Here is a 27,392-nt window from a genome sequence, read left to right on the forward strand (position 1 = left end):
TTTAAACGCCATTGTGAACAAACAGATGCCTGTTCCCACCTCATTATTTATGAGCTGAATTTGCTTTAAGACTCATGACTCCTCTTGGGCAGGGGCCAAACTTCCTGGGTGCAGGGCTCCTTCCCACCCAGTCCTGCCCACCACACAGGCCCTCAGGGCAGCAGGGGACAGGGAGGACACTGGGAGGAGGACACAGAATGGGCAGCAGGCAGGGAATGCCCTCCCCTAGCACAAGTGCCCCTGTCCCACCACCCACACTCAGTGGCCATCCAGGTGCCACTGGGGGTTCCGCTGCTGGTGGGCTCCAGTCCCCACCTCCTGCTCTGCTCCTGCCCTGGGGATGGATTCTGCCTGTTCTGTGCCTGGGGTGTGAACACCACCATCCAGCCTGACCAGTTCCCCACCAACCACTGATGGCTACCTGGCCTGAGCTCCATGTGGCAGTGGCCTCTGGGGCTCTGTCATGCCCAATGTCCCCAGGCATCCCTTACCTGACATTCCTGCCTCATTTGTGCCTCTCTGTGCTGTAACTGCCACCCCAGTGCCACCCCAGTGCCAGCCCTTATGGACCACATCCCAGCCCTGCCCAAGGCCTCTCCCACCATGGCCCAGATCTGCTCCCCAAAAGGCATCCCTGGCTGCTGCCCCAGTTCCAAGGCCACCTTGGCATCACTGGGTCTGCCTGGGACTGCTCTACTCGAGCCTGCTCCTAAGTCCTGAGCAGCCGCATGACAGTCTCTCCCTGGTGCTCGGATCCCACCTCGTCCATCCTATACTGCTTTGGGCCAGGTGCTGGGGCCTCCCAGAGACACTGGCCCATCCCATGCCCCCTTGCAGACTCACCACCAGGGTTACCTCGCAGGTGACCACAGCAAGGCTGGTCCGGGGCCCTGCAGCGGGAACAGTGTTCCTGCAACCAGGGGTGGATGGAGCCGGGTGCTCAGAACCAAGGCTTGGCAGCACTCACCTCGTCGCTGCCACTCCCTGGCACAGCCAGCATCCAGCGTGGCTGGCCCCCAGCCAGGATGGAGCCCCTGCAGAAGCCCACGCTCTCCAGGTGCACGGAGTCCACAACGGTGTTCCTGCCCTCCGCCAGGTCCCACAGGCACAGCTTCAGGTCCCGGCCCTGGCTGCCAAGACCAAGAAGAGACAGGCCATGATCCTCTCAGATGAGGACAGGGTCAGTGCAGGAGGTTGGCCAAAGGCCAAAGGAAGGCAGGAGCTTTGGCCAGATCACTGGGCACCTGATGGCCTCTGCGTTGGCATTTGCAAAGGTATGTGGCCAAATGCCTGACTCCAGGTCATGCTCACAGGCCATCTCAGCTATTGACTGAGGCCCTGGGTGCTCCGTGGCTCAGGCTCTATGGTCCACCTCCCGTGGGCTCCTGCTGCTGCCAGGGTGGGCGCCCCGTCCCTCCCACTCTCTGCACTTGGTAATTCCACCATCATGTATTTTCCCAAGTGAATCTAACATCTACGTTCACACAAAAACTTGTAGGTGAAAGTATATGGCAGCTCTGTTCACAAAGCAGACCCAGCCCTCTGTCCACATAAGCAAGTCTTCTCAGCAGCATATAGCCGCCCTTAGGACTCAGGCACGTCTTCTAAGTGAAGGAAGATGCGTCTGGAAGGCAGGCCGCACCACTCCATCCATGTGACCTCTGGGGGTGGGTCCCGAACCCAGGGCAGAGGACCACAGGGCCCTGCCTGCATGGGACAGGCATCCGTCAAGCCCGCGGCGCTTGCCACAAAGAGTGAAAAACAACCAGGATGTCTGGGGTCCCAGGAGGAGCTGCATGCAGACTGTGGTGAATGCAGGGCATTTAAGCCTTGGGCACAACAGCTCCAAGTGGACAAGCCAGACCTTCACTGAAAGTAGAATGGTGAGAAATCGGACACATGTGGTAGAGGAGTAGAATAGAAAAGCCCGCACAACCTGCCACACACACCCTGGCGGATCTCACAAACAGCCGAGTGGGAGAAATCAGTCACAAAGGAAGGTGCTCCGTTTAAGTTGAAAAAAATTAAAAAGTAGATCAAATCTATGCTTTGTGCAGATGCACATTCAGACAGTAAAGCAGGCATGAGGTGCAGGGGGTGCCTCCTGAGGGTGAGGACGGGTGGACTGACGGTGGGCACAGGGCAGCGCCAGCCACTCACCCTGCTGACCTGCCCTGTGCGCATGTCTTTAAGCACATCACATCGCGCGGCCAAAGAGGCAGGTGTGGCACAGGTGCTCCTTGGGTGTGTGGGCAGGGCTGGGATATCATATGCAGAGCCTGGCGAGGCAGAGGCTGAGAACCCGGCTCCCAGCTTTCTGTCCTCCAGCCCCTTGACATGAAAGGGCACCTTTCCCTTCAAGGGCCACTTTGGAGACGTGGCTTCCAAACACAGCTGGGTGCACAGCCTCTCATGCAGTGTAAACGCACCTGGGCATTCCATGCACCTGCAGTCTGCGCCCCCACACAGGGGGCTCTCTAAGAAGCGGTCCTGGTTGGAGCCCCCTGAGGGGAGCCCAAGGTGCCAGGCCAGGAGGCGGGAGGCCCCAGGGGCCTACATCTTGGTCAACACTCAGGAGGAGGGTTTACAAGCGGCAGCTCCTGATGCAGGCACAATACCTACTCTAACCATCAAGGACAGAGAAAAGCTACACTTGGTCCCTGCAGCAATGGGGGCTGGGGGGACTGGGCAGCTGCGCAGGGAAGGAGCAAGGCCCTGCGACGCTCCATAAGCACGCACCCTGGGTACCGCCCACCCAGACACTTCCAGGGAGTGGATGCAGCTTGAGTGTGGCACTGAAGTGCTGAGAAGCCCAGTGGGGGCCCAAAAGGCCCCATGTCCAGGGGACTGGGCTCCATGGGGCCCAGATGTCCAGGCTCCAAGTTCAGAGCAGAAGGACAGCAGTACTGTTGGGAGTTTAGGGACAGAAAACGCTTGGGAAAGCCCTCCTTGACCCCACAGGTTTCTGGACTGGGGCTGCGACCCCTGTGCAGGACAGGCACTGTGGCCCCAGACAACAGTCACTCTGGCAGCCCTGCTCCCTGCAGGCATGCTCTGCCCTCAGCATCCCTCTCTCCCGCCCCTCAAGTTATCCTTCACCCACCAGCGCCTTCCTGCTGCCTCCTGACCCACCTCCCACCTGGAGTCCTGGCTGTCGCTTACATAGGGCCCTTCTCCTCTGCTGCCCAGCCCAAGAACCCCTCGGGACACTTACGACCAGACCTCCATGGCCCTGACACATGTACTCTTTTCTGCCAGCAGTGCCAGACCCCCTTTGCTCCCTCGTCTCCCATGTTGGCAGCCCCAAGTGCTGCAGACTCAGGGACCTGCCTGGTGTGTTCAATACCACTGAGGCGGCCATACTCGGGGTGAAGTGGAGCCCATTGGCCTGGGTGAACTTTAGGCCCAGGCTCATGTGCCACCCTGGTGACCAGACTTCCCTGCCTTGCAGGAAGGCGGTACACGGCCAGGGACGTCATGCTGCAGAGTAGCCATCATGACACCAGGGCCTGGGGCCTGCAGTGGGGGAGCTGAGGTTCCTCCAAGGAGAGGCCCCAGCCCTTGCCCTGGAGAGCCTGGCAGGCCAGGGTGGGCTCTCAGGCCATGGGCAGCCTGGGGTGGCCCATCAGGCTCTCAGTGGGCAACCTGCTGGGCAGCCGGCACACCTGGGACACACAGCGCTTGGTACAGGTCACACCCTGTCCTGCTGATGGAAGTGGGGGGAGTTCCTGGCTACCCCCACCCCCACCACAGCTTGGCTCCTTCAGAGCTACACTCACTGCCACCTAGACCCACCTGAGAAGCTGGGGCCCCTGGGGCAGGGTCTGCAACCAAGTCACACATTGGCCCCCATGTCCGTCCAGGGTGGCGACCACCCTCCGCGTCTGCAGGCTCCAGATGTGCACCAGCCCACGCAGGGATCTGTACAGACAAGCAGGCAGGCTCAGGGAGGCGTCTGAGGACACATGCTCTGGGGGGGGGGCAGGGCAGGGGAGACACCCCTTGGCTCTTGGAGTGGACATCTGGCAGCTCCTATTTAGGTGACAGCCCTGAACATGCAGAAGGTCCATGTGCTCCAGTGTCCAGTGCTCTACTGACAGTGCCAGCCGGCTGGCACCTCTCATGAGGAGAGGGTCTCTGCCTCCTCTGTGGGACACCTGAGGAGACAGCGTATTCAAAGGACTCTGAGAGGGTGCAGTGCCCAGGTGATGGGCAGCCTGAGCCCTCAAAGGGACCCCCAAGTGAGCTTGGGTTCACTGCAGTCACTACCCTGCCACGGGTACTCACCCTGAGAGGAGGAGCGGGCAGCCCTGCCCCTGGGCTCCTCCGCAGAAATGCAGTGCATGCACCGCTGACTGGGTGCCTCGGAGGACAAACTGGGGATCTGGCGGTGGGAGTGGCAGGTCTGCCATGCCGGGCAGGGTGCAGTCGCCTGGGGACGAGGGAGGGCGTGAGTGACCCTCCATCCTCTTTGGATGTTGCCCACCCTGCATCCCTTCCATCTGCCTGCTGGCCTCTGTAGCCAGCGGCAGCACCCTGTCCCAACAAGTGCCACCTCCAGGCAAGCACGGCAGTGCCATGCTCAACTGGGCAGTGCCTGGAGACCTAAACCTCTGTCCGCATAGGCCATTCCACTTGGGCAGGGGCCTCTTGCTCCAGGCTGGCCATGCATTTGGAGCACCCTCCTGCCCTCTGTCCAGTTGCTCCAGCCTTTCCAGCCAAGTCAGAGGTGTGTGGGTCCCTGGTGCCAGAGGGCAAGAAAACCAGAAGGTGGGGGGACACTTCTTCCTCACATGCACTGAGGTCATGGCACACCTGTCCCCGTCCTGCCCATCACAACTTCCGCCTACTGCAGCCACCCAAGCAACTGTCCAGTGAGCTGCCCTTGGCTCCCAGGCTCAGGCCTGAAGTGCTCCAAAGCCTGCATGCTACCACCAAGGGGTGGAATGGCCAGGGCAGTGGTGAGTGGGTAAGGGGTGGGCCCCAGCCACCTGCCTCTCCCCAGGAAGGCTGCTCTCACAGAGATGACCCTTCCTCAAATCACTGGCACTTGTGTGTAAGGCCTGCTTGCCCACTCAAAAGAAGCTGCCAGTGTCCCTACTGAGCCGCCTAGGTCTACAGGTAGCCAGGGCTACATCGGTCTGCTCGCCAGCCCCAGCTCAGGCTGAGAGGCAGGGGAAGGCCGAGAGAACCTGCCCAGGGGCTGGGGTAGCCGTGGGGCTGTTCCTGCTGGGCTCCCAACAGTCCCCCACCTGGCCCACAGACAGCAGGAAGGAGGCACCTGCACAGTCACCACAGGCAGGGAGCGAGGGAACCAGGGTGAGATGCCGTCGGAAGTGGTTTGGGGTGTGGGCTGCAGTAGGTCCAGCTGAGGATGGAGGCACAGGAAGAAAGAGCAAGGGTCTCTCAGCGGGTGGTCAGTGCCGGCCCAGTTTCCACACCCTCAGACACTAAGCCCTGTTCCCCCCTAAAGATGTGCCGGCCCGTCCCTTTAGTCCCTCCGTCTTCTGAAGGACCCAGTGGCAGAGATGGCACTGCTGACACAGCAGGCAGACTTGCAGGCCCCCAAGAGCAGAGGGCGGGCAGGGACAAGAGGATGGAGACCATGGGGGCCTATGCAGAAGGCAAGGACCAGGCTGCCGAGACTGGCGGGAGTCCGACCACACCCAGGCCACCAGGCCTGGCCCACGAGAGGGCTGTGGAAGCAGGGTTGGGCCTGAGAGCCCAAGGACCCAGAGCAGGCACCACAGGGCCAGGCCACAAGTCTGACTGCAGTGATGGTCACCCTCCTGCGGAGACTGCCAGCAGCCTCTGCCTCCAGATTGCGCCTCTATCAGAGGGTTTCAAAGAGAAGGAGGGGCCTGGTGACACACTTTACAAGGGCCAAGTCTCTGCTCTGTCTCTCCATTTTAGGGTTTTCAGCCTAATAGTCTCTTCCAGCTTTGGCTTTTGATGTCCTCCTGCCGGAGCAGAGGAACTCAGCCCCACGCTGCTGCCTGACCCGTTGCCCCTGAAGGACAGGTTCGGAGCAGCTGTGAGGCCCTCAGAAGCCACTGCCCACCTGTGCTGCACCTGCCCTGGAGATCAGCTGCAGGAACCCAGATTCAGAGAAACCCAAGAATGCAGCCCTCTCAAAAGCACTGTGGCCCAGCAGAGGCCCTAGTCCAGGGCAGGGGCTGCATTCCCCTCACAAGTCCAGGCCTCAGAGTGACAGGCCACCCCTGCAGAGACTCTCACAGTGTTCTGATGTATGTGAATGATCATGCAAGTGCGCACGCGCGCGCACACACACACACACACACACACACACACACACACACACACAGGCAGCATGGTGGCCGTGGGCAGCACCCCAGGAGCCCAGCCCACACTTTTGCCACCTGCCTGCAGCCTGACGGGAGTTTCCAGAACCTCACCAGCACCAGGCTCATCCCAGGTGATGAAATCAAGTTCTCCTCCATTGTTTCCCCAGGATGCAGGGAACAAACCCGTCACGTTGTTACAACAGCCAGACGCTCTGGCCAAAACGCAGCATCGGCAATTAAGGTCTCCATCATTTCAAGCAATTAAAGTAAATGCTTTATTTGAAAACTAATTAATTCTAGCTACATAGTTTTCCCATGACAATATCCCATGATGACTTGATTTATGACGTCTAATTATTCTCTATTAGTCTAATTGAGAATAATCACATTATCCTATCTTCTGGCCCCGGGCTGCCCAGAGCGGAGGCGCAGCCCTTGCAAAAGCTGGTGCAGCGCCTGCAGCGGCCTCACTCCCTTGCCACTCTTGTCCCCCCAGAGGGCAGAGGGGCCTGACACTCAATACACAGAGCACAGCTTTGGGTCCTGAAGACACATTCCTTTAACAATGAGGAAGGGAGACAGTCCAAAGCAATCTGCCCCACCCTGACAGCCTTTCTGCTGTGGCTCCAAATGCCCCTGAGCCCCCTGGCCTGGCCCTCAGACAAACGATGGCCAGGTCCCCCTAAGTCAGCCTCAGCAGCAGTTGAGGCCTCAGGTTTGTGCCCACAGAGGGGGACCTGACACCCTTACACCCTGAGTGGGAGAAGCATAGGGGGCAGGCTGCCCCGGCACCCACCCTTCAGGATGGGTCCCACCCCCACAGGATGCAAGGTCACCCCTCCTGAGCAAGGAAGCCAGGTCCTGGCAGCAATCTGGTGCAGGGGCTGGTGCGTAAAGACCACGGGGGCCCCACTTTACATTCCAGGCATTTGGGAGTTCTACCAACAGGTCCTAGGTGGGTCCCTGAGGAAGCCTGGAGATCAGCAACGATACAGAGAAGCAAGCAGAGCAGGGGGGCAATGGATGCTGCCACCACCCCCACCTGCCCCCGCCCCCCAGGTCCTGCCTCCTGGCCATGCGTGTGACAGTGCAAGGAAAGCCAGGTGCAATGCTGAAGTGCCAAACAGGACTCCCAACTCCCACATGCGGCTGGACCAGGGCACAGACCACACCCCAGCAGCCCACCAGGCCCTGAGCAATGCACAGCTACACTGTCAGGGAGGTGCCATGTTGCAGGATGGAGGCCCAGATTGGCCCTCTCCCCAAAACAACTACAAGTGCTGACAAAATAGAAAAGCAAAACCATTCTTACTGTCTTGGTAAGAATAAAGCTGGAGAGTTCCCGCTGTAGTGCAATGGGTTAGGAATCCAACTGCAGTGGCTCAGGTCACTGCAGAGGCACAGGTTCATTCCTGGCCCAGTGCAATGGGTTAAAGGATTTGGTGTTGCTGAAGCTGTGGTGTAAGTCGAAGCTGCAGCTAGGGTTCACTCCCTAGTTTAGGAACTTCCATATGCCAGGGGTACAGCCAAAAACAAACAAACAAACAAAAAAAGACAAAAAAAGGACACAGAAGAAAAAAACTCTGGAACCTTCAGCTGTCAAACACTAAGAAAAGCCAAAGCTAGAGGACTTTGCTGGCCCTGCCCTGAGGGCACCTCTGCCCTGTGACCTGGAGTTCTGGGTCCAAGGAGGACAAAGATTAGGGCCCTCCAAGGGAGAGGCCTCTCAAAGGAGCACCCCTATAAAAATGAGACCCTTGGGCTACAAGCTCACTGTTGGGCTGAACCAGAAACAAAACTGTGTGGGGGGTGGGGGTGGGGGCGGGTGGCAGGACGCACCCTCAGCTTTTAGCTCTCAACTCATAGCACCACAGGGGCAGGGCCCAAACTACAGTCTGCACATGTCTCTCAGAAGGAGCCCCTTCAACCCAAGCCTCAGTGAATTCACAGAAAAAGCCCCAAGAAGTGCAGGCCTCCTAGTCAACACCCATGAAAAGAGACAAAGAGACATGGACAAGAGCAAGGGCCTCCAAAAACAGGTGGAGAACCAGACCCAGGGCAGAGCACTTGGTCTGTGAAACAGATGCTTCTTTGGTTTGAAGAGGCAGAGTCAGAGCTGTAGGTACATGCAGAGAGCAAGACATGAGGAGCATCACCTCTTGGCTCTGGAGAAGGCTCGATGGTGAAAGGCTATAGTGCAGCAGGGAGCTGCACTGCACCAGGGCCTTGCTCTGCAGGTCATTTGCAAATCTGGGGAAACATTCCTTCACAAAGGAGATGGCTGGTTATCACCATCTTCACCGTGAAGCTGGCCACCAACAGTAAACAGACGACATCACTCATCTCCCAAGGTGACGCAAGAAAACACGCGGTCCAGCAACATTCGAGAATCGCCAGACACGTCCACCAGGGGGCCCTGGACAGGACGGCTGGTTCAGACTCATCAAAAACTCAAAGGTCTCAAGAAACAGCAAGGACAAAAGCAGGTTTCTCTTCTTAATGAAGAGACTAAATAGTCATGACTAAACGAAACGTCTGGACAGAAATTCAATCCTGGATCCAAAAACAGGGGCGGGGGGGCCCACAGGAGTCCCACTGTGGCACAAAGGGATTGATGGCATCCTGGGAGTGCTGGAATGCAGGTTCCATCCCTGGCCTGGCACAGTGGGTTAAGGATCCAGCGTTGCCATGGCTGCAGCTAGGTCGCAATTGCGGCTTGGGTCTGATCCCTGGCCTAGGAACTCCATATACTGCGGGTCAGCCAAAATAACCCCCAAAAACCAAAAACAGGGGGCTACAAAGGACAGTTCTGGAGCAACTGGGGAAATCTGAATACAGGCTACAGATAATATAGAATTAGTATTAAAATTTCTCTTGGGAAAAACAATGATATTTTATGTAGAAGGGGGTCCTTATTTCTAGGCTACAGTATTTTAGGGGTGAAATGTTATGTCCACAATCTATTTTCAAATGTTTCAGGGAAAAAAGAGCCCTCAATATCTGTCTATCTATATACAAGTATGCAGGGAGAGAAGTAAAGCAAGTGTGGCACAGATGAGCCGCACACAAGTAATAGTTATGCCACACTTGGAACTCTTCTCTGAAGGTTAATATACAAAAGCAGGCTGGGGGGTGGGGAGGAAGCTGAATCCATACTGAGCTTATGTCAGAATCGATAAAGAGCATGGATCAGTACAATAAAGGAGCAAAAACCAAATGGAAAATGAACAAGAGAGCTGAGCAGGCATTTCACTGGAAACAGAAATGCCCAATAAACATATGTAGAGATGTTTAATTAATAATCTTGGAAATTAAATTAGAAACTTTTGCTCTTTGAAAGATAGTATTAAGAAAAAGAGGAGTTCCTGTTGTGACTCAGCAGGTTAAGGACCTGACATAGTCTCCATGAGAATGTGGGTTCGATCCCTAGCCTAGCTCAGTTAAGGTGGGTTAAGAATCCAGCATTAGCTGAGTTACCATCGTGGCTCAGTGGTTAACGAATCTGACTAGGAACTATGAGGTTGAGGGTTTGATCCCAGGCCTCTCTCAGTGGATTAAGGATCCAGCGTTGCTGTGAGCTGTGGTGTAGGTCGAAAATGCAGCTCAGATCCCGCGTTGCTGTGGCTGTAGCATAGGCTGGCAGCTATGGCTCCAATTAGACCCCTAGCCTGGGAACTTATATATGCCACAGGTGTGGTCCTAGAAAAGACAAAAAAAGAAAGAAAAAAATAAAAAGGGTTCCAGTATTAGCATTGCTGTGACTGGTATAGTTCTCAGATGCGGCTCAGATTCAGTGCTGCTGTGGCTGTGGCATAGGTCCCTCGCCCGGGAACTTCCATATGCTACAGGTGCAGCCATAAAGAGAAAAAAAAAAAGAAAATGAAAAGACAAGCTACATTTGCAAATCATGTATACAGAATACATAAATAACCATCAAAATTCACTAGGAAAACAAAGTAAGTAAATAAAAAAAAAAGATTTAAAAAATTAGTGGGCAAGGAGTTGCCTTGTGGCACACAAGGTTAAGAATCTGGTGTTGTCACTGATGTGGCTCTGGTCACTGCTGTGTCTCAGGATTGATCCCTGGCCCGGGAACTTTTGCATGCCATGGGCATGATCAAAAAGAAAAAAAACTCAAAAAGAAAATGCAAATCAAAACTACTATGAGGTACCACCTCACACCAGTCAAAACAGCCATCATTAATAAGTCCACAAATAACAAATGCTGGAGAGGGTGTGGAGAAAAGGGAACCCTCCTGTACTGTTGGTGGGAATGTAAATTGGCACAACCACTATGGAAAACAGTATGGAGGCACCTTAGAAAACTATAGAACTACCATGTGACCCAGCAATCCCATTCTTGGGCATATATCCAGACAAAACTTTCCTTGAAAAAGACACATATACACCGTATATTCACTGCAGCACTATTCACAATAGCCAAGACATGGAAACAACCTAAAGTTCCTTTGATAGATGAATGGATTAAGAAGATGTGGTATATATACACAATGGAATACTACTCAGGCATAAAAAAGAACAAAATAATGCCACCTGCAGCAACATGGATGGAACTAGAGACTCTCATACCAAGGGAAATAAGTCAGAAAGAGAAAGAGGAGTTCCCGTCGTGGCGCAGTGGTTAACGAACCCGACTAGGAAACATGAGGTTGCGGGTTTGGTCCCTGCCCTTGCTCAGTGGGTTGACAATCCGGCGTTGCCGTGAGCTGTGGTGTAGGTTGCAGACGCGGCTCGGATCCCGCGTTGCTGTGGCTCTGGCGTAGGCCAGTGGCTACAGCTCTGATTGGACCCCTAGCCTGGGAACCTCCATATGCCGCGGGAGCGGCCCAAAGACAAAAAAAAAAAGACAAAAAAAAAAAAAAAAAAAGATAAATACCATATGATACCACTTATATCTGGAATCTAATATATGGCACAAATGAACCTTTCCACAGCAAAGAAAATTATGGGAGTTCCCGTTGTGGCTCATCGGTTAACAAACCCGACTAGCATCCATGAGGACGTGGGTTCGATCCCTGGCCTCTCTCAGTCAGTTAAGGATCTGATGTTGCTGTGAGCTGTGGTGTCGGTCACAGATGTGGCTCAGATCCCACATTGCTGTGGCTGTGGCCGTAGGCCGTCAGCTACAGCACCAAAGGACCCCAGCCTGGGAACTTCCATATGCCACGAGTGTGGCCCCAAAAGACAAAAAAGAAAAGAAAAGAAATTCATGGACTTGGAGGAGTCTGGTGGTTGCCAAGGGGGAGAGGGAGGGAGTGGGATGGGGTGGGAATTTATGGTTAATAGATGCAAACTACTGCCTTTGGAACGGATAAGCAATGAGATCCTGCTGTATAGCGCTGGGAACTCTATCTAGTCACTTATGGAGCAAGACAATGTGATAAAAAGCATGTATACAGGTATGGGTGACTGGGTCGCCTTGCTGTATAGTAGAAAATTGACAGAACACTGCAAACCAGGTATAATGGAAAAAAAATTAAAACCTATGAAAAACATTTATTTATTTATTTGTTTGTTTTTGTCTTTTTTGTCTTTTCAGGGCCACACCCTGCAGCATATGGAGGTTCCCAGGCTAGGGGCCTAATCGGAGCTGTAGTCCCCAGCCTACAGCCACAGCAATGCAGGATCTGAGCTGTGTCTGTGACCTACGCCACAGCACATGGCAATGACAGATCCTTAACCCACTGAGTGAGGTCAGGCATCAAACCCGCAACCTCATGGTTTCTAGCTGGATTCGTTTCTGCTGTGCCACAAATGGAACTCCTGAAAAAAAAATTTAAAAAAAAAAATTAAAATTAAAAAAAAAATTAGGAGTTCCCGTCGTGGCGCAGTGGTTAACGAATCCGACTAGGAACCATGAGGTTGCGGGTTCGGTCCCTGCCCTTGCTCAGTGGGTTAACGATCCGGCGTTGCCGTGAGCTGTGGTGTAGGTTGCAGACGCGGCTCGGATCCCGCGTTGCTGTGGCTCTGGCGTAGGCCGGTGGCTACAGCTCCGATTCAACCCCTAGCCTGGGAACCTCCATATGCCGCGGGAGCGGCCCAAGAAATAGCAACAACAACAACAGCAACAACAACAAAAAAGACAAAAGACAAAAAAAAAAAAAAGAAAAAAAATTAGAAGTGGGCAAAAGATGTGAACAAATACTTCACCTAAGAAGATATGCAAATGGCAAATAAGGACATGGAAACACACTCAACAGCTCTGGTCCTTAGTGAAATGCAAATGAAAACCACAGGCACATGTACACTATGAGAGTGGGAAGCATGTGATGGAACAGAATCTCTCCAATGTGCTACAATCACCCTGGAATAAAGTTTGGATGTTTCTTTTTTAAAAAGCCCCAAACTGAGAGCAATGCAAACATCCATCAAGGATAAACAGGGAGTTCCCTGAGGCACAGTGGGTTAAGGATCTAGCTTTGCTGCTGTGTCAAAGGCTTGATCCCTGGCCAGGAACTTCCACATGCCTCGGGCATGGTCAAACAGAAAAAAAAAAAAAAAAAGGATGAACAAATAGAGGTTTACTCACATTCAACAATACAGAGGCACAAGTACCAACCCGGCCTCCTCGTGAATCAATCTCAAAATTATTATGTCCAATAAAAGCAGACAGAAAAAAAGAGCAAATACCATGATTCTACTTACATAAAATTCTACAAAATGCAAACTACCCGGTGGCAACAAAAACCAAATGAGTAGCACCTGGGGTGGGTGGTGACGGGAGGGGAGCAACATTAGGAAGGTGGGGGAGCCCTAAGCATTTCCTAAGGGCAGCGGGTCCGTGCCTGACTGAATGTGGGGATGCTTACACAGGTGTTGGAACTTATCACTTATTCATTTTAAATATGTGCACTTTATGTTAGGTCAATATCTTCACCGGAGTTCCTGTTGTGGCTCAGCAGTAACGAACACAACTAGTGTCCATGACTTGAGTTAGATCCCTGGCCTCACTCAGTGGGTTAAGGATCTGACATTGCTGTGAGCTGTGGTGTAGGTCGCAGATGTGGCTCGGGTCCAGCATTGTTGTGGTTGTGGTATAGGCCGGTGGCTAGAGCTCCGATTGGAACTCTGGCCTGGGAACTTTCATATGCCATGGGTATAGCCCTAAAAAAAAACACACACACAAAAATCTTCACCTAACTCAATGACAACTATACACACAACGCAGCTAAGAAATGCATAGAAGGTCCGAAGAGATGCTTCACCTGTAAGATACACAGACAGCAAATAAGCATAACACATGCAGCATTCTTAGCCCTCAGGGATGCTAAACTAATTCAATTAACACCCCAGGGCTCAAATAGGGCAGGCAGAAACCTGAGGGAAACAAGTGCTGGTGCGATGTGAAGCCTTGGTACCCTCCCATTGCTGGTGGGGTTGCAAGCTACACAAGTGCCCTGGACACAGCCTGCAATTTCCTAGAACTGGAAATAGATCATGTGTGTATCACACCCCAGCAACCCTACCTCCAGATATTTATTCTAGAGAAGCAAAAACGTACATGCAAACAAAAGCCTACACCTGACTGCTCTGTTCTATTCAGAATGTTGCCCAAATGTGAAAAAACCCAAATGGCCACCAACTCTTGAGCAATAAAAAAGGAACAAAATATTGATAAATGCAACAGCATGGACAAATCCCTGGAGAATTAAAAGGAGTAAGAGGCCACAGACTGCAATGCCCTATTCACATGGCATTCTAGAAGAGGGAGGGTGCCAGGCAAACAGTATGACTGGAGGTTCCAGAGGTCAGGGATCTGGGGTCAGGGTAGGCTGATGACTGAGGGGCAACGAGAGGTAGGCTCTGAGACAGTGGAGCAGTTTCTGGACATAGCCTGAGAGCCCCTGTAAGTACATGTCACAATAATCGGGATCATGACAGATACCCACGAGTCCAGTGACATAAGAAAGGACTGAAGAGGAGTTCCCCTTGTGGCACAGTGGAAACAAATCGGACTAGTATCCATGAGGATCCAGGTTCGATCCCTGGCCTCCGTGAGCTGTGGTATAGGTCTCAGACTCAGTTCAGATCTGGTGTTGATGTGGCTGTGGTGTAGGCTGGCAGCTGCAGCTCTGATTCGTCCCCTAGCCTGTGAACTTCTATATGCTGTGAGTGCAGCCCTAAAAAGCAAAAGAAAAGAAAAGAAAAAAGACTGAAAAAATAAACACATGGGAAGAGCTGACAAATCTGAGCAGAATTTCCAACACTGTATGGAGGTGCTGTGACCAAAGGTGGGGGCGCAGAACTCCTGGCACAGATGAGCACATGCCTAGAGGCAGACTGGAAAAGGGGAGCTCCTGCCCTGCTACTGGCCCGGCGATCAAGGTCTTGCTCTAGAAACCCAAATACCAGTCTAATCACAAGAAAAATTTGTGACAAATCCCAGCTGAGGGTCGTAAACAAGGAGTGTCTGAGAGACCAGACTACATGTCACGTCATCCCTGATGGTGTCCTATAAAAGGACAGGAGGGAAAACAGGAAATCCGAATAAACTATGGGCTTGGGGCAGTAACAGCGACCAGCACTGTTCACCACTGTGCTGACTGCGCCACCCTCATGCCCTGCCTGTATGAGGGGCGTTGGCTCAGGCACTTTTTGTGCACGAGACCACACACTGGCCATTGCCCTCTTGGCCATTTCTGGGAGGCTCTTCTTCAAATAAAAAATATATTGGACAAAAAAAGCCTCACTGTAAAAAAAAAAAAAAAAAAAAAGGCTTCACTGTAGCAGGAAGGCTTTTTCTCGACTGTACAGTTAATGGTATTCGATTTACCACTAAGGTATTATGAAAATCCAGTTTCCTGACTAGATTCTTCTGGCTTTAGATTCAATTTGTAATTCCAGTTAAGGTGACTTTAAACAGATTTAGTGTCTAAAAAAAGGATACAATGAACTTCTTTGCGTAACAGTGACTCACAGACTTTGAAAAACTGATGGTTTCCAAAGGAGACAGGTTGAGAGGGGAAGGGATGGGCTGGGGGTTTGAGATGGAAATGCTGTAAAACTGGGTCATGATGATTGCTATACAATTATAAATGTAATAAAATTCATTGAGTTTAAAAATAAGTAAAAAAAAAAAAAAACACCCTGAAAAATAGATTTAAGGTTAATTAAGTGCTTCTCCTATTCATCATCCTATTTTTGCCCTAACATAAGTAGATTTAAATCTATCAATAGTGCCCCAAAACATGGTAGTCAGTACTCTGCTAAGCCATTACTGATAACTTTTATCGTCTTCATGCTCATTTTACTCCCAGAAGCAGAGCAGCAGCCAGGAAGAGGGCTGCCCAGCACTGTTGCTCACTCTAGCGGGAAGCTTCTGAGCTGGCTGGTCCTCCAGGCCAGGAGGAACTGAGACTCATTCCCTCTGCACCTCCCAGGCCACCCCTGGGCAGGCCGTCCTGAGCAGGACAGACCACAGCAAGGCCCGAATCCCAGACCTGGGCCTGGGAAGATACACTACAGTCCAGGCCAGGTCACTGGGAAGCCTTCTGTCTCTGAAAAGCAGAGAAACCCAAGGGAGTTAGCAGGTGCACACAGCACATCAGCAACCAGCCAGCGAACAGAATATGACCCTCCAGGCCCACCCTCTCATCACTGAGGCCCTGTCCGTGGCACTGGCTCACTGGATGGGGGCAGCTCAGCGAGTGACACCCAGGCCCCCAGGAGCGGTCTGGCATAAATAAGGTCAAGGACACACGTGTCCCCTCCACTCCCATCAGAGGCCAAACCCGCCTGTGGCTATGTCCCAGGTGAGATGGGAAGGACAGCCTTCAGGAGAATGAGATCCCTATCCTGTTACCTGCGGCTCAGGCCACAGAACCGCGCACACACCCCCGGGCCACAGCCAAGAAAAACATGCAGCACCTCCCTGCCCTCCTGGGCCCAGCCAGGCCCCCCCTCCCCGGCCCCGAGCACAGTGCGGGCAGCACGTTTGCCCTGGAACTCAAACTTCACAAAGGAACTGTTTCTGGAGTGGGGCTCTGAGTGGCCCTGCAGAGTCAAAGGCGCACTTCATAGCCCAGTCCAAGCCCGCGCATTGTCAGGCCCCTTCCCCTTTGAAGCCTCGGTGAGTGATTGAAGCGTCTCCTTTGTGAGGGACAGATAGCACCCGGTAATCTGACTCTAAGCCCCGGGATAAAGGTAGTTTGTTTCCTCTCAGCCCATCTGTCAACACCTCCTCAGTAATTAGCCCTAATTATTACCAAGGGCCAGCCTCCCATTCGCTTATTAAATCAGAAATAGTATCGTGGCCGGGCATCTGTCAACGCCCGGCTGGCGACCTTGGATTCACTGAATCCTCTGTCAGTATCCATGGCTTCAAAGATGCAGATCCTGGGGAGAGGTTCCAGGGATGTGGCTCCCTGGCCTGGGTGGTGGTGGTGTGGGAGACGGTGAGGGGACAGGGGAGATGGAGCCACAAGCAGCCGTGTGCTCCGGGCTTCAGTGCCCAGTGAGAGGCGGGGCTGGCACCACCCTTGCAGGGCTACCCAGGCAGTGAGTGCCCCAGCCCCGCCATTCCACCTCCTGCAATTTAAGTGTGTGGGGAGGGGCGAGGTGAAGTTGTGAACACCACAGCAGTCCTTACCCTGAGGACCAGTGGCCAGGCCCAGGCAGAGTTCCCCAGGAGCCCAGCTGGTGGCCATGGTGGTGCTGGCTGCTCTGCAGGTACACGGGGAAAACTCATGAGCCAGCTGGAAGGAGCCCAAGCCAGAGAACAGCAACTACCCCAAGCCCTCGTGGGCAGGGCATCCCCTGTGAGCCAGTGAGCCTGCAAAGCAAACTCAGGGATGGCAGTGAGCACGGGTTTCAGTGGTGGACTGAGCACTGCGCGAGGCCCCGAGGAGGACGGCACCCATGACCTGGGCCCAAGTCTCTTGTTCCATCCAAAAGAAGGTCACTTGCTCCTGCTAAGCTCAGTCACTGCCCCTTCCAGCAGGGTCCACTACCTCAGCAGGCCATGGGCAATGGCCTCACCTCCCTGGGGCAGTATCCAGGCTCTCCAAGGGCTGCCAGTAACTCATGGGAAGCCCCCAGGGGGCTGTGAGGCCTGTACTAGGGGAAGAAAGCAGCAAAGGCCACGTCATAGCCACAGCCCTGGGACCAGGATCCTTGGCTGGGGTCAAGGCCCAGGCGGTGTGATGGTGCCTGGGTAGAGTGAGCTGGGCAGGACCCTCTCCAGGCATCCCTGCTGGGTGCTCTGCTCTGCTCTCCCATTGGTGGCTGGGCCAGGGCAGCAGCTGTCTGCCTTCTGAGCCTCGCATCTGGAGTGCATGAGGTATGAGGGGCTCTGTGGGCAATGAGTTGCAAATCGGACTCCTTGGGGCTGGGGGACAGGCCGTCCTTGCCAAGATGAGAGGAAACACTAGGGCAAGCGGCTGCTGGGTCCAAGGAGCCTACAGATGGCAGGAAGGAAGCCTACTTGGGCGTTTTCAGCCATCCTGCCTGGCACTTACGGGCAGGGGTGGGATCCCGGCCAGCAAAGGGCCGCCTGCCTGTTTGTTCCTGGTGAACGTGCGGAAAGGCTCTGCGTCTCACAGGAAGCGTGACCATTCCCGGGCGCCAGTGCCAGCCTCTGGGACCCACTTCTGCCAGGAGGTCTGGCCAAGAAAGGCCAGTGCTCAGTGCAGCTAATAGTGCTCAGACGACACTCACCAGGGCATGGAACAGGGCCAGTACCCCGTAAACACTGGGGAATGTGGTCCTGCTCAGAGAGGGGCCCTAAGGATGTGGTGGTGAGCTTGCTCTGAAGGGGCCAACATGGCAGGTCCATGTGGCTGCTCCCACGGCAGAGGCCACTTGGAGTGGGGAGTTCACAAACACTCAAATAATGTATCCAAAGGTAAACTGCCTTCACACGGGCCGTGAAGTCTGTGCACACGTGTGTAGTTAGGGCTTCGGGGGAGGGCAGGGGTCGTAGCCCTGAAGGTGCTGCCTGGAAATGCTCACGACAGCACTGGCCAGGATGGCAGAGAGGGGAAACAAAGAAACCCACCTTGGGCCTGATTTTGGGCTAAGGGGTCTCCTCCCAGATCAGCACGTTGAAGTTCTCCCCCAGCACCAGATTATGTTTGGAGACAGAGCCTTTACAGAGGTGAACAAAGTTAAATGAGGTCATGCAGGTGGGCCCTGACCCAAGAGGACTGGTATCCTGGTAAGGAATGAGGACAAAGACAAACAGGATGACTGTCGGGGGCATGGGGAGGAGACAGATGCACACGCTCAAAGGCCTCAGGAGGAGCAGATCCTGCCCATACCTGCAGGCTCAAGGACCAGGAGGAAACACGCTGTCACGTAAAGCATCTCTCCTGGGCACCAATGCCCCCTACCCCACCACCCGGTGGCTTCAAGCTGAGTCCTGCTGAGTGGTCACTGGCTCTCCCAATGCTGGAACCACCTTTGCCAGCCATCATCTCCAGAAGGGAAGGGTAGTGATGTGCACCACTCGTGGTTCATGGTGGTCTTCCTCTGTCTAGCAGAGTTCCCGCTCAGCCTGAGGAACCTCGAGAGACAAGAGGCTGAGACGTGGAGGTTTTGTTCCTGCAGCACAATGCAGCCACGTTGACCCACACAGCTCCTCACTGGGTGACTAGGGGGCAGTTAAAGAGGCAGTGACTGCGGCTCTGACCCCTGCACCACATGTTGGCATTCAGCCCTCCCACCACCTTGTGAGGACCAGCTATGTCCACAGCTCAGGGGTCACTGATACCATGAAGCCGGCAGCAGCCATTTGCACTGGCCAATGGCCAGAATGTGCCCAGAAGCCTCAGGACGAACTGCAGTGCTTGATGCCTTCACACCTCCCTCAGCTCAGACACCTAGAAGGCCTCAAGTGCTGGAATCACAGTAAAAAAATAGCCCCATCTCTCCACAGGTACTTTTGTGACTTTTTCATGTTAAATCTTCAATCCACCTGGAGCAAGGCTGGTACAGAGTAAGGCAAGTGATCAACCAATTGTTCCAAGTCCTTTTCTTTCTTTCTTTCTTTTTTTTTTTTTTTTTTTTTTTGCTTTTTAGGGCTGCACCTGCAGCATATGGGAAGTTCCCAGGCTAGAGGTTGAATCACAGCTACAGCTGCCGGCCTGTGCCACAGCCACAGGGGATCCAAGCCACACCTGCCACCTATACCACAGCTTACGGCAATGCCGGATCCCTGACCCACTGAGCGAGGCCAGGGATTGAACCTGCATCCTCATGGACACTAGCCAGATTTGTTTCTACCGGGCCACAAGGGGAACTTCTTGTTACAAGTCCTTTCAGTGAATGATCCACTTTAGCCTATTAATTGGAAACAGTGCTGTCAGTTTGAACCAAACCCCTTTTACAAACAACTTGTCTTCATTCCCATGTTCTCTGCTTGTCCGTGCACACCAATTTCCAGGTCTTCTCATTACTCCAGCTTTAAAAGTGTCCTGTATCTCACAGGACATCATGCCCATGTTAGAATTTCCTTTGGAGACGGTGCTTTAGGAACCTCCCAGAATGCATATCGCATCCTGTCTTTAGGACACAGAACCCCTGGGAATTTCCAAGGGAAGTGAAGGGCAGACCCGGCTGTCTGGAAGGCAGGCCATACACTCAAGCCCACTCCACCAGCCCTCTGTGTTCCTCCTCCCCTGCAAGGGGAAAGTAGCTGGTCATCACATCTCCCCAAAGGCAGGGCACAGCACCAGCTACAGACAGAGCAGTTACTTTGTGGCACTGTAGGCGCTGCCTGTCTGGAAGACCAGATCAAAGCCCTCTCATCCCTTCCTGACTCCATGAATTGTGGTCTTGTCCTGGCCACTGAGGCCTGCCCTCTCCCATGAGATGGGCCCAACAATGGAACCTGTTTTCCATGGACATCTGGTCCCTCCGCAAATCCCCCAGCCTGTCTCAGCAGAGCTGGCCCTCAGGAGAGGTCAGTTAAGGCAGACCACAGCCCAAGCCCATAGGAGCTACCTGGAGCCTGACGGAGTGAAGGCCCCCAAGAAGACCAGAGGGTCAGAGGATCCACTGAGAGGAGATGGGAGAGGTAGCCTGTGTAGAGGGTACCAACTGGGCCATCTGCCCCAGACACAGCTCTAGGCTCTACGGCCAGCTCAAGTGAGGGCCCCGGGACACGGCCAATGACACCAGACCCACACGCCGGCCAGGCCTGCAGTGACTGGGAAGGGGAAGCAGTCTACCCTGCACCTGCCCAACAGCAGGGGGGGAGCAGTGGATGGGGCGCTGGGCTGAACACCCAGGTTTCTCACATCCGACCTCACTAAGACTGCACAGGTTCCCTGTCAGCTTGCCTCACTCTGAGGGCTGTATCAGCGTCCAGCTGTTTTACTTGCAAACTGTGCCTTAAAATAACTCACAAATGGAGTTCCCATCATGGTGCAGCAGAAACAAATCCAACTAGGAACCATGAGGTTAAGGGTTTGATCCCTGGTCTCACTCAGTGGGTTGAGGATCTGGCGTTGCCATAAGCTCGTAGTGTAGGTTGAAGACGCATCTCAGATCTGGTGTTGCTGTGGCTGTGGTGTAGGCTGGCAGGTGCAGCTGGGACTAGACCTCCTAGCCTAGGAACCTCCATATGTCATGGGTGCGGCCCTAAAAAGAAAAAAAAAAAACCCAACAAAACCTCACAAATGGAAACATAAACTAGAGCCTCCTCAAGCTATTTACTAAGTGAAATAATCCCAACAATGTCTCTTTTAGTTAAAGGGTTTTTTTTTTTTTTTTTTTTTTGTCTTTTCTGGTGCTATACCCATGGCAAATGGAGGTTCTCAGGCTAGGGGTCTGATTGGAGCTGTAGCCGCTGGCCTACACCACAGCCACAGCAAGGCGGGATCCAAGCTGAGTTCTGCAACCTACACCACAGCTCACAGCAACGCCGGATCCTTAACCCACTGAGCGAGGCCAGGGATAGAAACCGAAACCTCACAGTTCCTAGTCGGATTCGTTAACCACTGAGCCACGATGGGAACTCCAAGTTTTTTTTTAATTTACTTACGGCTGCACCAGTGGCATGTGGAAGTTCCTAGGCTAGGGACTGAATGTTAGCTGCAGCTGTAGCTGCAGCAACCTCAGATCCTTAACCCACTGCACTGGGCAGGGGATCAAACTGACGCCTCTGCAGCCACCCAAGCTGCTACTAGGATTCTTCCATAGCAGGAAATCCTACATAAGGTTTGTTGGGGTTTTTTGGGGGTTTTTTTGTTTTTGTTTTTGTTTTTTGCTTTTTAGGGCCACACCCATGGCATATGTAGGTTCCCAGGCTAGGGGTCGAATCAGAGCTGTAGCTGTTGGCCTATACCACAGCCACAGCAACACAGGATCCAAGCCATGTCTGCAACTGACATCACAGTTCATGGCAATGCCAGATCCTTAACCCACTGAGCAAGGCCAGGGATTGAACCTGCATCCTCATGGATGCTAATCAGATTCGTTAACTGCTAAGCCACGACGGGAACTCCAAGGTTTTTTTATTAAACCATATATTTATTACTGTCTTTCCTAAAATGGCTTTTCAGCTGCAGTCCATGTTTTCCACTTATTTTTCTTCTCTACTTTCCAAGAAGGTGTTGTTTTGTTTCCACAACTGTAAAATCCAAAAGGACCTGGAATGCTTGCCTGACCACTCTCTGAGCAGGTGTACTCTGCCAGTCCTGGTGGCCTCAGCTGGAGGGAGCCTCAGGTCGGCTATCTGTAGAATAGGCCCTTCATAACACCCCTGCCCTGGGGCCTCACAAGTCAGCCCAGAAGTCAGTTCCCAAGGCCACAGCCCTCCCACCAAGCCTTTCACTCCACCTACTCAGCCCCGATCCCTTCAAGCAGATTCTGCAATGCTCTCATAAAGAACCACACCTGCCAGGTGGACTGGGTGTTCCTGCTGATGGACAAGTACTCTGCTGTCAGCAGCCACCACAGAAAACACTTTAGGCTTAGCCATGCATCCAACATGTTTAATGAGCACCAACTGTGTATCAGGACACAAGGCTGACTGAGATGGAGCCTGTGCCCTGTGGTTCAGTCTCCCCAGAGACACACATCGGTGCAATGTTGGGGTGTAAGTGCTGAAGCGACAACAAGCAAGAGTGGAAGTGAGGGGAGGAAATTCTGGGCAAAGGTCCCGAGGTGTGAGGAGATGTTAACACACAGGGATAAATGCTTGGAAGGGAGCCCTCCCACCCTCCCAACACTGGTGCTTTCCCAGGGGCCAGGGCTGCTGCTAAGCCCAGAGGGAAGCATCCTTCTCTGCCAAGACACCATCCCACCCATGTTAAATAGTGAAAGGAGCTGCTTCCTCCATCAGCTGTCCTTAACTTCCAGCCCAGAGGACAGAGATCACAAGGAGCAAAGAGTGGGATCGAAGTAAACAAGGAAAGGGATCGAAGTAAGCACCATACAGAAATTAGATCCAAAAGAACTGGCATGGCAGACCCAGTCCCAGCCAGCACTGAAGGAGGTGGGTCTGGGGGGTGGGCAGTGGTAGTTACAAGGACAGTAAACCCATCTGATAGGGACTGACCTGGGGAACTCTGTCCAACTACTGGGAACAGGCCAGGTGAGATGGCACTCCCCAACAAGGTGTGGGGAGGCAGTCTCTGGGCCTGGGGGAGTTGGGGGACACGGGCACATGGCAGAGGCTAGTGTCCTCCAGTGTCTAGGGGAAGGGGTGTCAAGAAGCTGTTTGTGCTCAGACAGGGAAGACCCCCAAAAAATGCATCTTGGCCCGGCAGTGGGGCAAGTGTCCAGGGCAACCTGCTATGCTATGTCTAGTGGCATCTGGCAATGCCACTCCAAACTAACAGGGGACTGTGGGACTCCTTGGTCATGCAGGCCACTTTATCATGATGGATGCACCTTTATCATGATGGATTCTGGGCCATGCTCAGAATCCAGGGCTGTGGTTTGGGGTGTGGAAGAAAACACCAGCTCTCCTGGGGTCTTTGGGGTGTCCGCTGCCCACTGTGAGGTGCCTTAAGATGCCTACTGCTCTCCCTCTGTTTTCCAGGGTTCTGGATCTCCCGGGTGAGTGGGACCTGGTTTCTGAGCAGAGTGTTTGGCAGATTCTGTAAGTACAGGGACCGGTCTGGGAGCTTCCTTCCCTGGCTGGAAGGATGCTGGATCCACAGGGCCAGGATCAGTACTGGGTGCAGAACCAGATGAGGTGGGAGGAACCACAGGCCCAGGGTTGCTCTCTGTGGCCAGCTGCTGCTCAGAGTGAGCATTTCTGGATGTGGTGCTGGAGCTAGAAATAGCAGGGCTGGCCAGAGCGGCCAGGATAGAAGCATCCATGTTGAATGCCAGGGCCTCTGAAAACCTAGATAAGTACTCTCTCAACACAGGCAGCTGTGGGGCCAGAGGCAGAGAGCAGGATCCTGCAGCATGGTACTCAACAAAGTTGTTTGGGTCCTGAATGACTTCCTCAAGATCCTGGCAAAACAGCTTATAGTTGTCATGCAGGGTAGGTTCCCATCCAGGTAAGGGGCTGCCCACGCCTGGGCGTGACCCATCAGATGCCTGAGGACCTCACAGACTCAGCTGAGGTCGTCCTGGTAGCGCTCGAAGCAGAAGGACATGTAATTGCTCAGCTAGGCCAAGAATCAGTCCAGCAACCAAGGAGAGCCATCAAAGGTGTCGAGGTCTGAGCCAGGCACCCAGTGGAAGTCCACCCTGAGGGGCCATAGGCCGGGCATGCACATTGCCAGGGGCCCCCTTCCTGTGGGCCTACCCCAGCATCACTTGCTGTGCTCTTCTGCTCCGTGGTCATGTGCACATACACGGGGTCCCCACAGCAAGGTTGCTTAATCCAGAGATCTACTGGGGGGCTGTATGTGACTCTCAGAGAAGCCCTGTCCATCTGCTGCCAAGGGTGAGCGTTGGCATAATTGGCAGTGGCCTGGATAGGATTGCGAGGGCCCTGCCGACAGTGCCACTCACAAGGCATGCTGGGGGCAGACCGGAACTGCCCCTCCAACAATGAGAAGGAAGGGGAGAAAGGAGGAAGAGACAGCACCCAGGGAGGGTGGGCAGAAGTGGCACAGGACACAGCAAACAAGGTGTCTGAAGAGGGCTGTGGCAAACCCAGGTGCTCCAGGCAAGCGCTGAGGGGGAGCCAACAGCAGTGGCCTCAGAAGAGCTGAGAAGAGCTGATGGGACTGTCTGGCGCAGGCCACCATCCAAGGCGATCTGTCCAAAAACAAGGTGGGAAGAGCAGGAACTAGGCCCAACCATCACCACTGGGCGGCAGGAGATGACCACAGCAGGCCAAGCCCCGGCCCCCACCAGGAGCCCTCAGTGGAAGGAGACCTGGACACTGGCCTGAAAGGTCCAGGAAGGCAGTCAAATGCCACCTATGACGTTTTAAGGGCAAGAATCAATGGTAGTGATGTCAAGCCCGGAAGAAGGAAAGGGCACCAGATCAGAACTCCTGGGGCTTCCTTGGACAGACTGAATGGCTGTCAGGGAGGTTCAGGAGAAAGGAGAGACATGGGTAACCTTATGTTGACTGTCTATTCACGCCCACACTGACCCCTGAGGAGGCTGGTCCTCTTGCCATCCTGGAGGCAGAGTGGTGAGCGAAGTCACTTGTCTGTGGCCACATGCCCACCAGTAAGTGGCGAAGGCAGCTGAACCTGGCTCTAGAGACCATGTGCCCCACCACCCATCAGCACAATGGTTATCAACCAGGCCTCATGGTCCTATGAACCCTCTCCTAGCCACCCAAGCCCTGTACAGTTAAGTACCCAGACAGAGTTATAAAGCCTTTCCCATCACAACATCAAAAGCACGGTAGGGGCTACCTGCATATCCTCCAGATGCATCTTGCTCCTCAGAGTGCAACCACCCCACCCTGACACAACCCTGCAGCCCCCCTTCCATAGCCCAGCATCTCTGATCCCTCGAGTTAAATCCCACTTGATTTGTCAACTCCCACCACCCCAAAGTCACCCCTTGCACACGGCCTGGAGGGGAGTGATCACCACCCCGGAGCAGCCCAGAGGCGCATAACTGAAAAGGAGACACAAAACTGAAAAGGAGACACAGTTCTCTTCCAACGCAAGGAGCCCTCCCACTGCCCATCCCATCCCCAGGGTAACCACCTGCGGATCTCTGCAGCCCCAGGTCTGCTCATGGCCTCACAGAGCGTTCTCTGCATCACCACTCTCGGTGCGATTTTCCTAACAGGTCCCCAACACGTACCCCAACGCTTCGCCAGCCCCCACCTAGGGGCGCCCGTCTGCACTCACTTTCCCTCGCAGCTTCCTACCTGTTTACCTATCTCGTCAGCGGGAGCTCCTCTGGGACTTTCCGTCTAGCACCTCCCAGGGTGGCATGCAGCACTCGGAGCCACCAGGTCCCCCAACCCCTAGCTCCACATCCAAGTCTTCCGGACCCACAAGCACAGCCGCCTCTGGGGCTCTTCCACCTGAAAGCCAGTGCCGTTTTAACACCGAGGAAAACGGCCGGGAAGCTGAGCCCGAGATAGCACGCAGACGCTGTCCGCTCGCCATACGGCCCGTCTCCCCACCCAGCTCTGAAAAAGCAGTGACCTCGAACCACCCCCGCTCCTGCCCCCTTGAAGTGCGGTGGCGGCTGTCCTGGACTCACGCGCCGCGACTCGAAGCGACCCACCTGCGAAGCCCCGACGCTCCGGCTCCCGCGAAGGCGAGTCCGATTGCACCTACAAAGCGGCCGAGACCAGGCTGGGCACGGTCGACGGGGGTCAGGAAGCCGGCCCCACTGACCCTCCGACCGTAGCTACCCTACTTGGAATTCTCTCAGGTCCCAGGCCTGCGGAGTCGCACGGCCACGCCCCCTGCGTGCGAGCGGCCACCCCGTGAGTCCCCGCGCCGGCTCCCGGCGCACCCCAAGCTACCCACCCACCCTGGCCACGCCGCGCCTGCGCCCTGAACTGTGGGGCCGCGGCCGCGCAAGCGCTTCCGGGCTCTGTCAGCGGGCCAGCGTGGCGCGGGGGTTGATGGGAGAGCGCCCAGCCTGACGCGGTTCCAAGTGCCACAAAAGCTGGTCCGACCGCGTGCGCAAGCGCAGGTAGGACCACCTCCAGCAGTTGGGCGGGGCCGCGTACGCAGGCGCTGGGCGCGCGTAGGAGTTGAGTGGCTCACTGTGGAGGGGCGGCGGGTCCAGCTTGTCACCAGTTAGGACCCATGGACTGACGCCGCAGTCATAGTCCTGAGTTACACTGAGCGTCCGGAGGCATGCTGGGGGACGGGGTACAAGGAGGGTTGGTAGGGACGGCTGAGCGACCCCAGCCGACGTGCCCGCAAGAGTACCCCTCGCTAGAGATGTGAGTGCAGGGTCTCATTTCTGCCGCCCAGTAGCTACAGGGCAGGGATGGCCCCGAGGATTGTCCCCTGCGGGCCGCTCCCACGCCATGGATGGGCTGGCGCAGCTGGACCCCGCGCGGCTAGCTGGTCAGCAACCCGACCCTGGGAAAGCCGGCGCAGGCGGAGCCGGTGTTCGCGGTGCCGGGATGGCGGGGGGTGGGTTACCAGGACCGAGGCGGCCGAGGTCACTGGAAGTGATGTACACCAGCTCTCTTTCTGCCCTGGTCTAGCAATTCCTTTCATGAAGACATCTCTGAAATGTTATCTTCATTTGCACCCGAAGTCACTCGCTTTGATCCTTGAGTCAGAATCAAAGATCACATTGTACCTTCTCAGGGCCTTTCAGCAGCCTCGCCAAAATAAGAGGTGGCACCTAGCCAGGAAACGCCTCCTGGAAGTGTGAATGAAACTTGTATTTTTCGGTTGTGTCTTTCTTAATTGACCCGATAATTTAAACTTCCTGCCTCAAAGGAAAGGCGGGGGGGGGGGGGAGTTCCCTAAAGTTAGGCAGCTCAGGGGGCTCAGCAGAGAGTGGGCAGCTGGCCTGTGCAAAACACCCATTCAACTGAGGCAGGCCATCACAAAACAGCTTTTTGGGTCCAAAAGGCTTTTTTTGTTTGTTTAAGCCATCTTCTATGTATATATATTTTCCATTGTGGTAAAATATATTTAAAATTCATCATTTTAACTGCTTTTTAAAGACTATACTTGCAGGGATCATTTCTATAGTTTGTGACTAGAG

The 27,392-nt window shown here is 54.2% G+C and overlaps 2 protein-coding genes across 4 annotated transcripts in view; both read right to left on the bottom strand.

Annotated features, from left to right (window-relative positions):
* GNB1L (G protein subunit beta 1 like) overlaps positions 1-26,232 on the bottom strand; it is a 36,480-nt gene extending 10,248 nt beyond the window's left edge. The window contains exons 1-4 of one of the 3 annotated variants that reach the window (XM_005670934.3): positions 25,938-26,232; positions 4,288-4,432; positions 3,796-3,921; positions 968-1,130 (exon numbers count right to left, since the gene is read on the bottom strand). In XM_005670934.3, the coding sequence (XP_005670991.1) occupies positions 968-1,130; positions 3,796-3,921; positions 4,288-4,412 (414 nt within the window). In that variant the 5' untranslated portion in view covers positions 4,413-4,432; positions 25,938-26,232. Of the gene's footprint in view, positions 1-967; positions 1,131-3,795; positions 3,922-4,287; positions 4,433-25,572; positions 25,676-25,937 lie in introns of those variants that run through there. The other 2 variants (XM_021071921.1, NM_001243455.1) reach the window with 2 other exon arrangements.
* On the bottom strand, positions 21,326-25,575 carry RTL10 (retrotransposon Gag like 10). The gene is given in 3 exon segments (XM_021072470.1): positions 21,326-23,761; positions 23,764-24,042; positions 24,045-25,575. Coding segments are annotated over 3 exon segments (957 nt in total). The 5' UTR covers positions 24,250-25,575; the 3' UTR covers positions 21,326-23,288.

This window comes from Sus scrofa, chromosome 14, assembly GCF_000003025.6.
Source record: "Sus scrofa isolate TJ Tabasco breed Duroc chromosome 14, Sscrofa11.1, whole genome shotgun sequence".
Lineage (NCBI taxonomy): Eukaryota > Metazoa > Chordata > Mammalia > Artiodactyla > Suidae > Sus > Sus scrofa.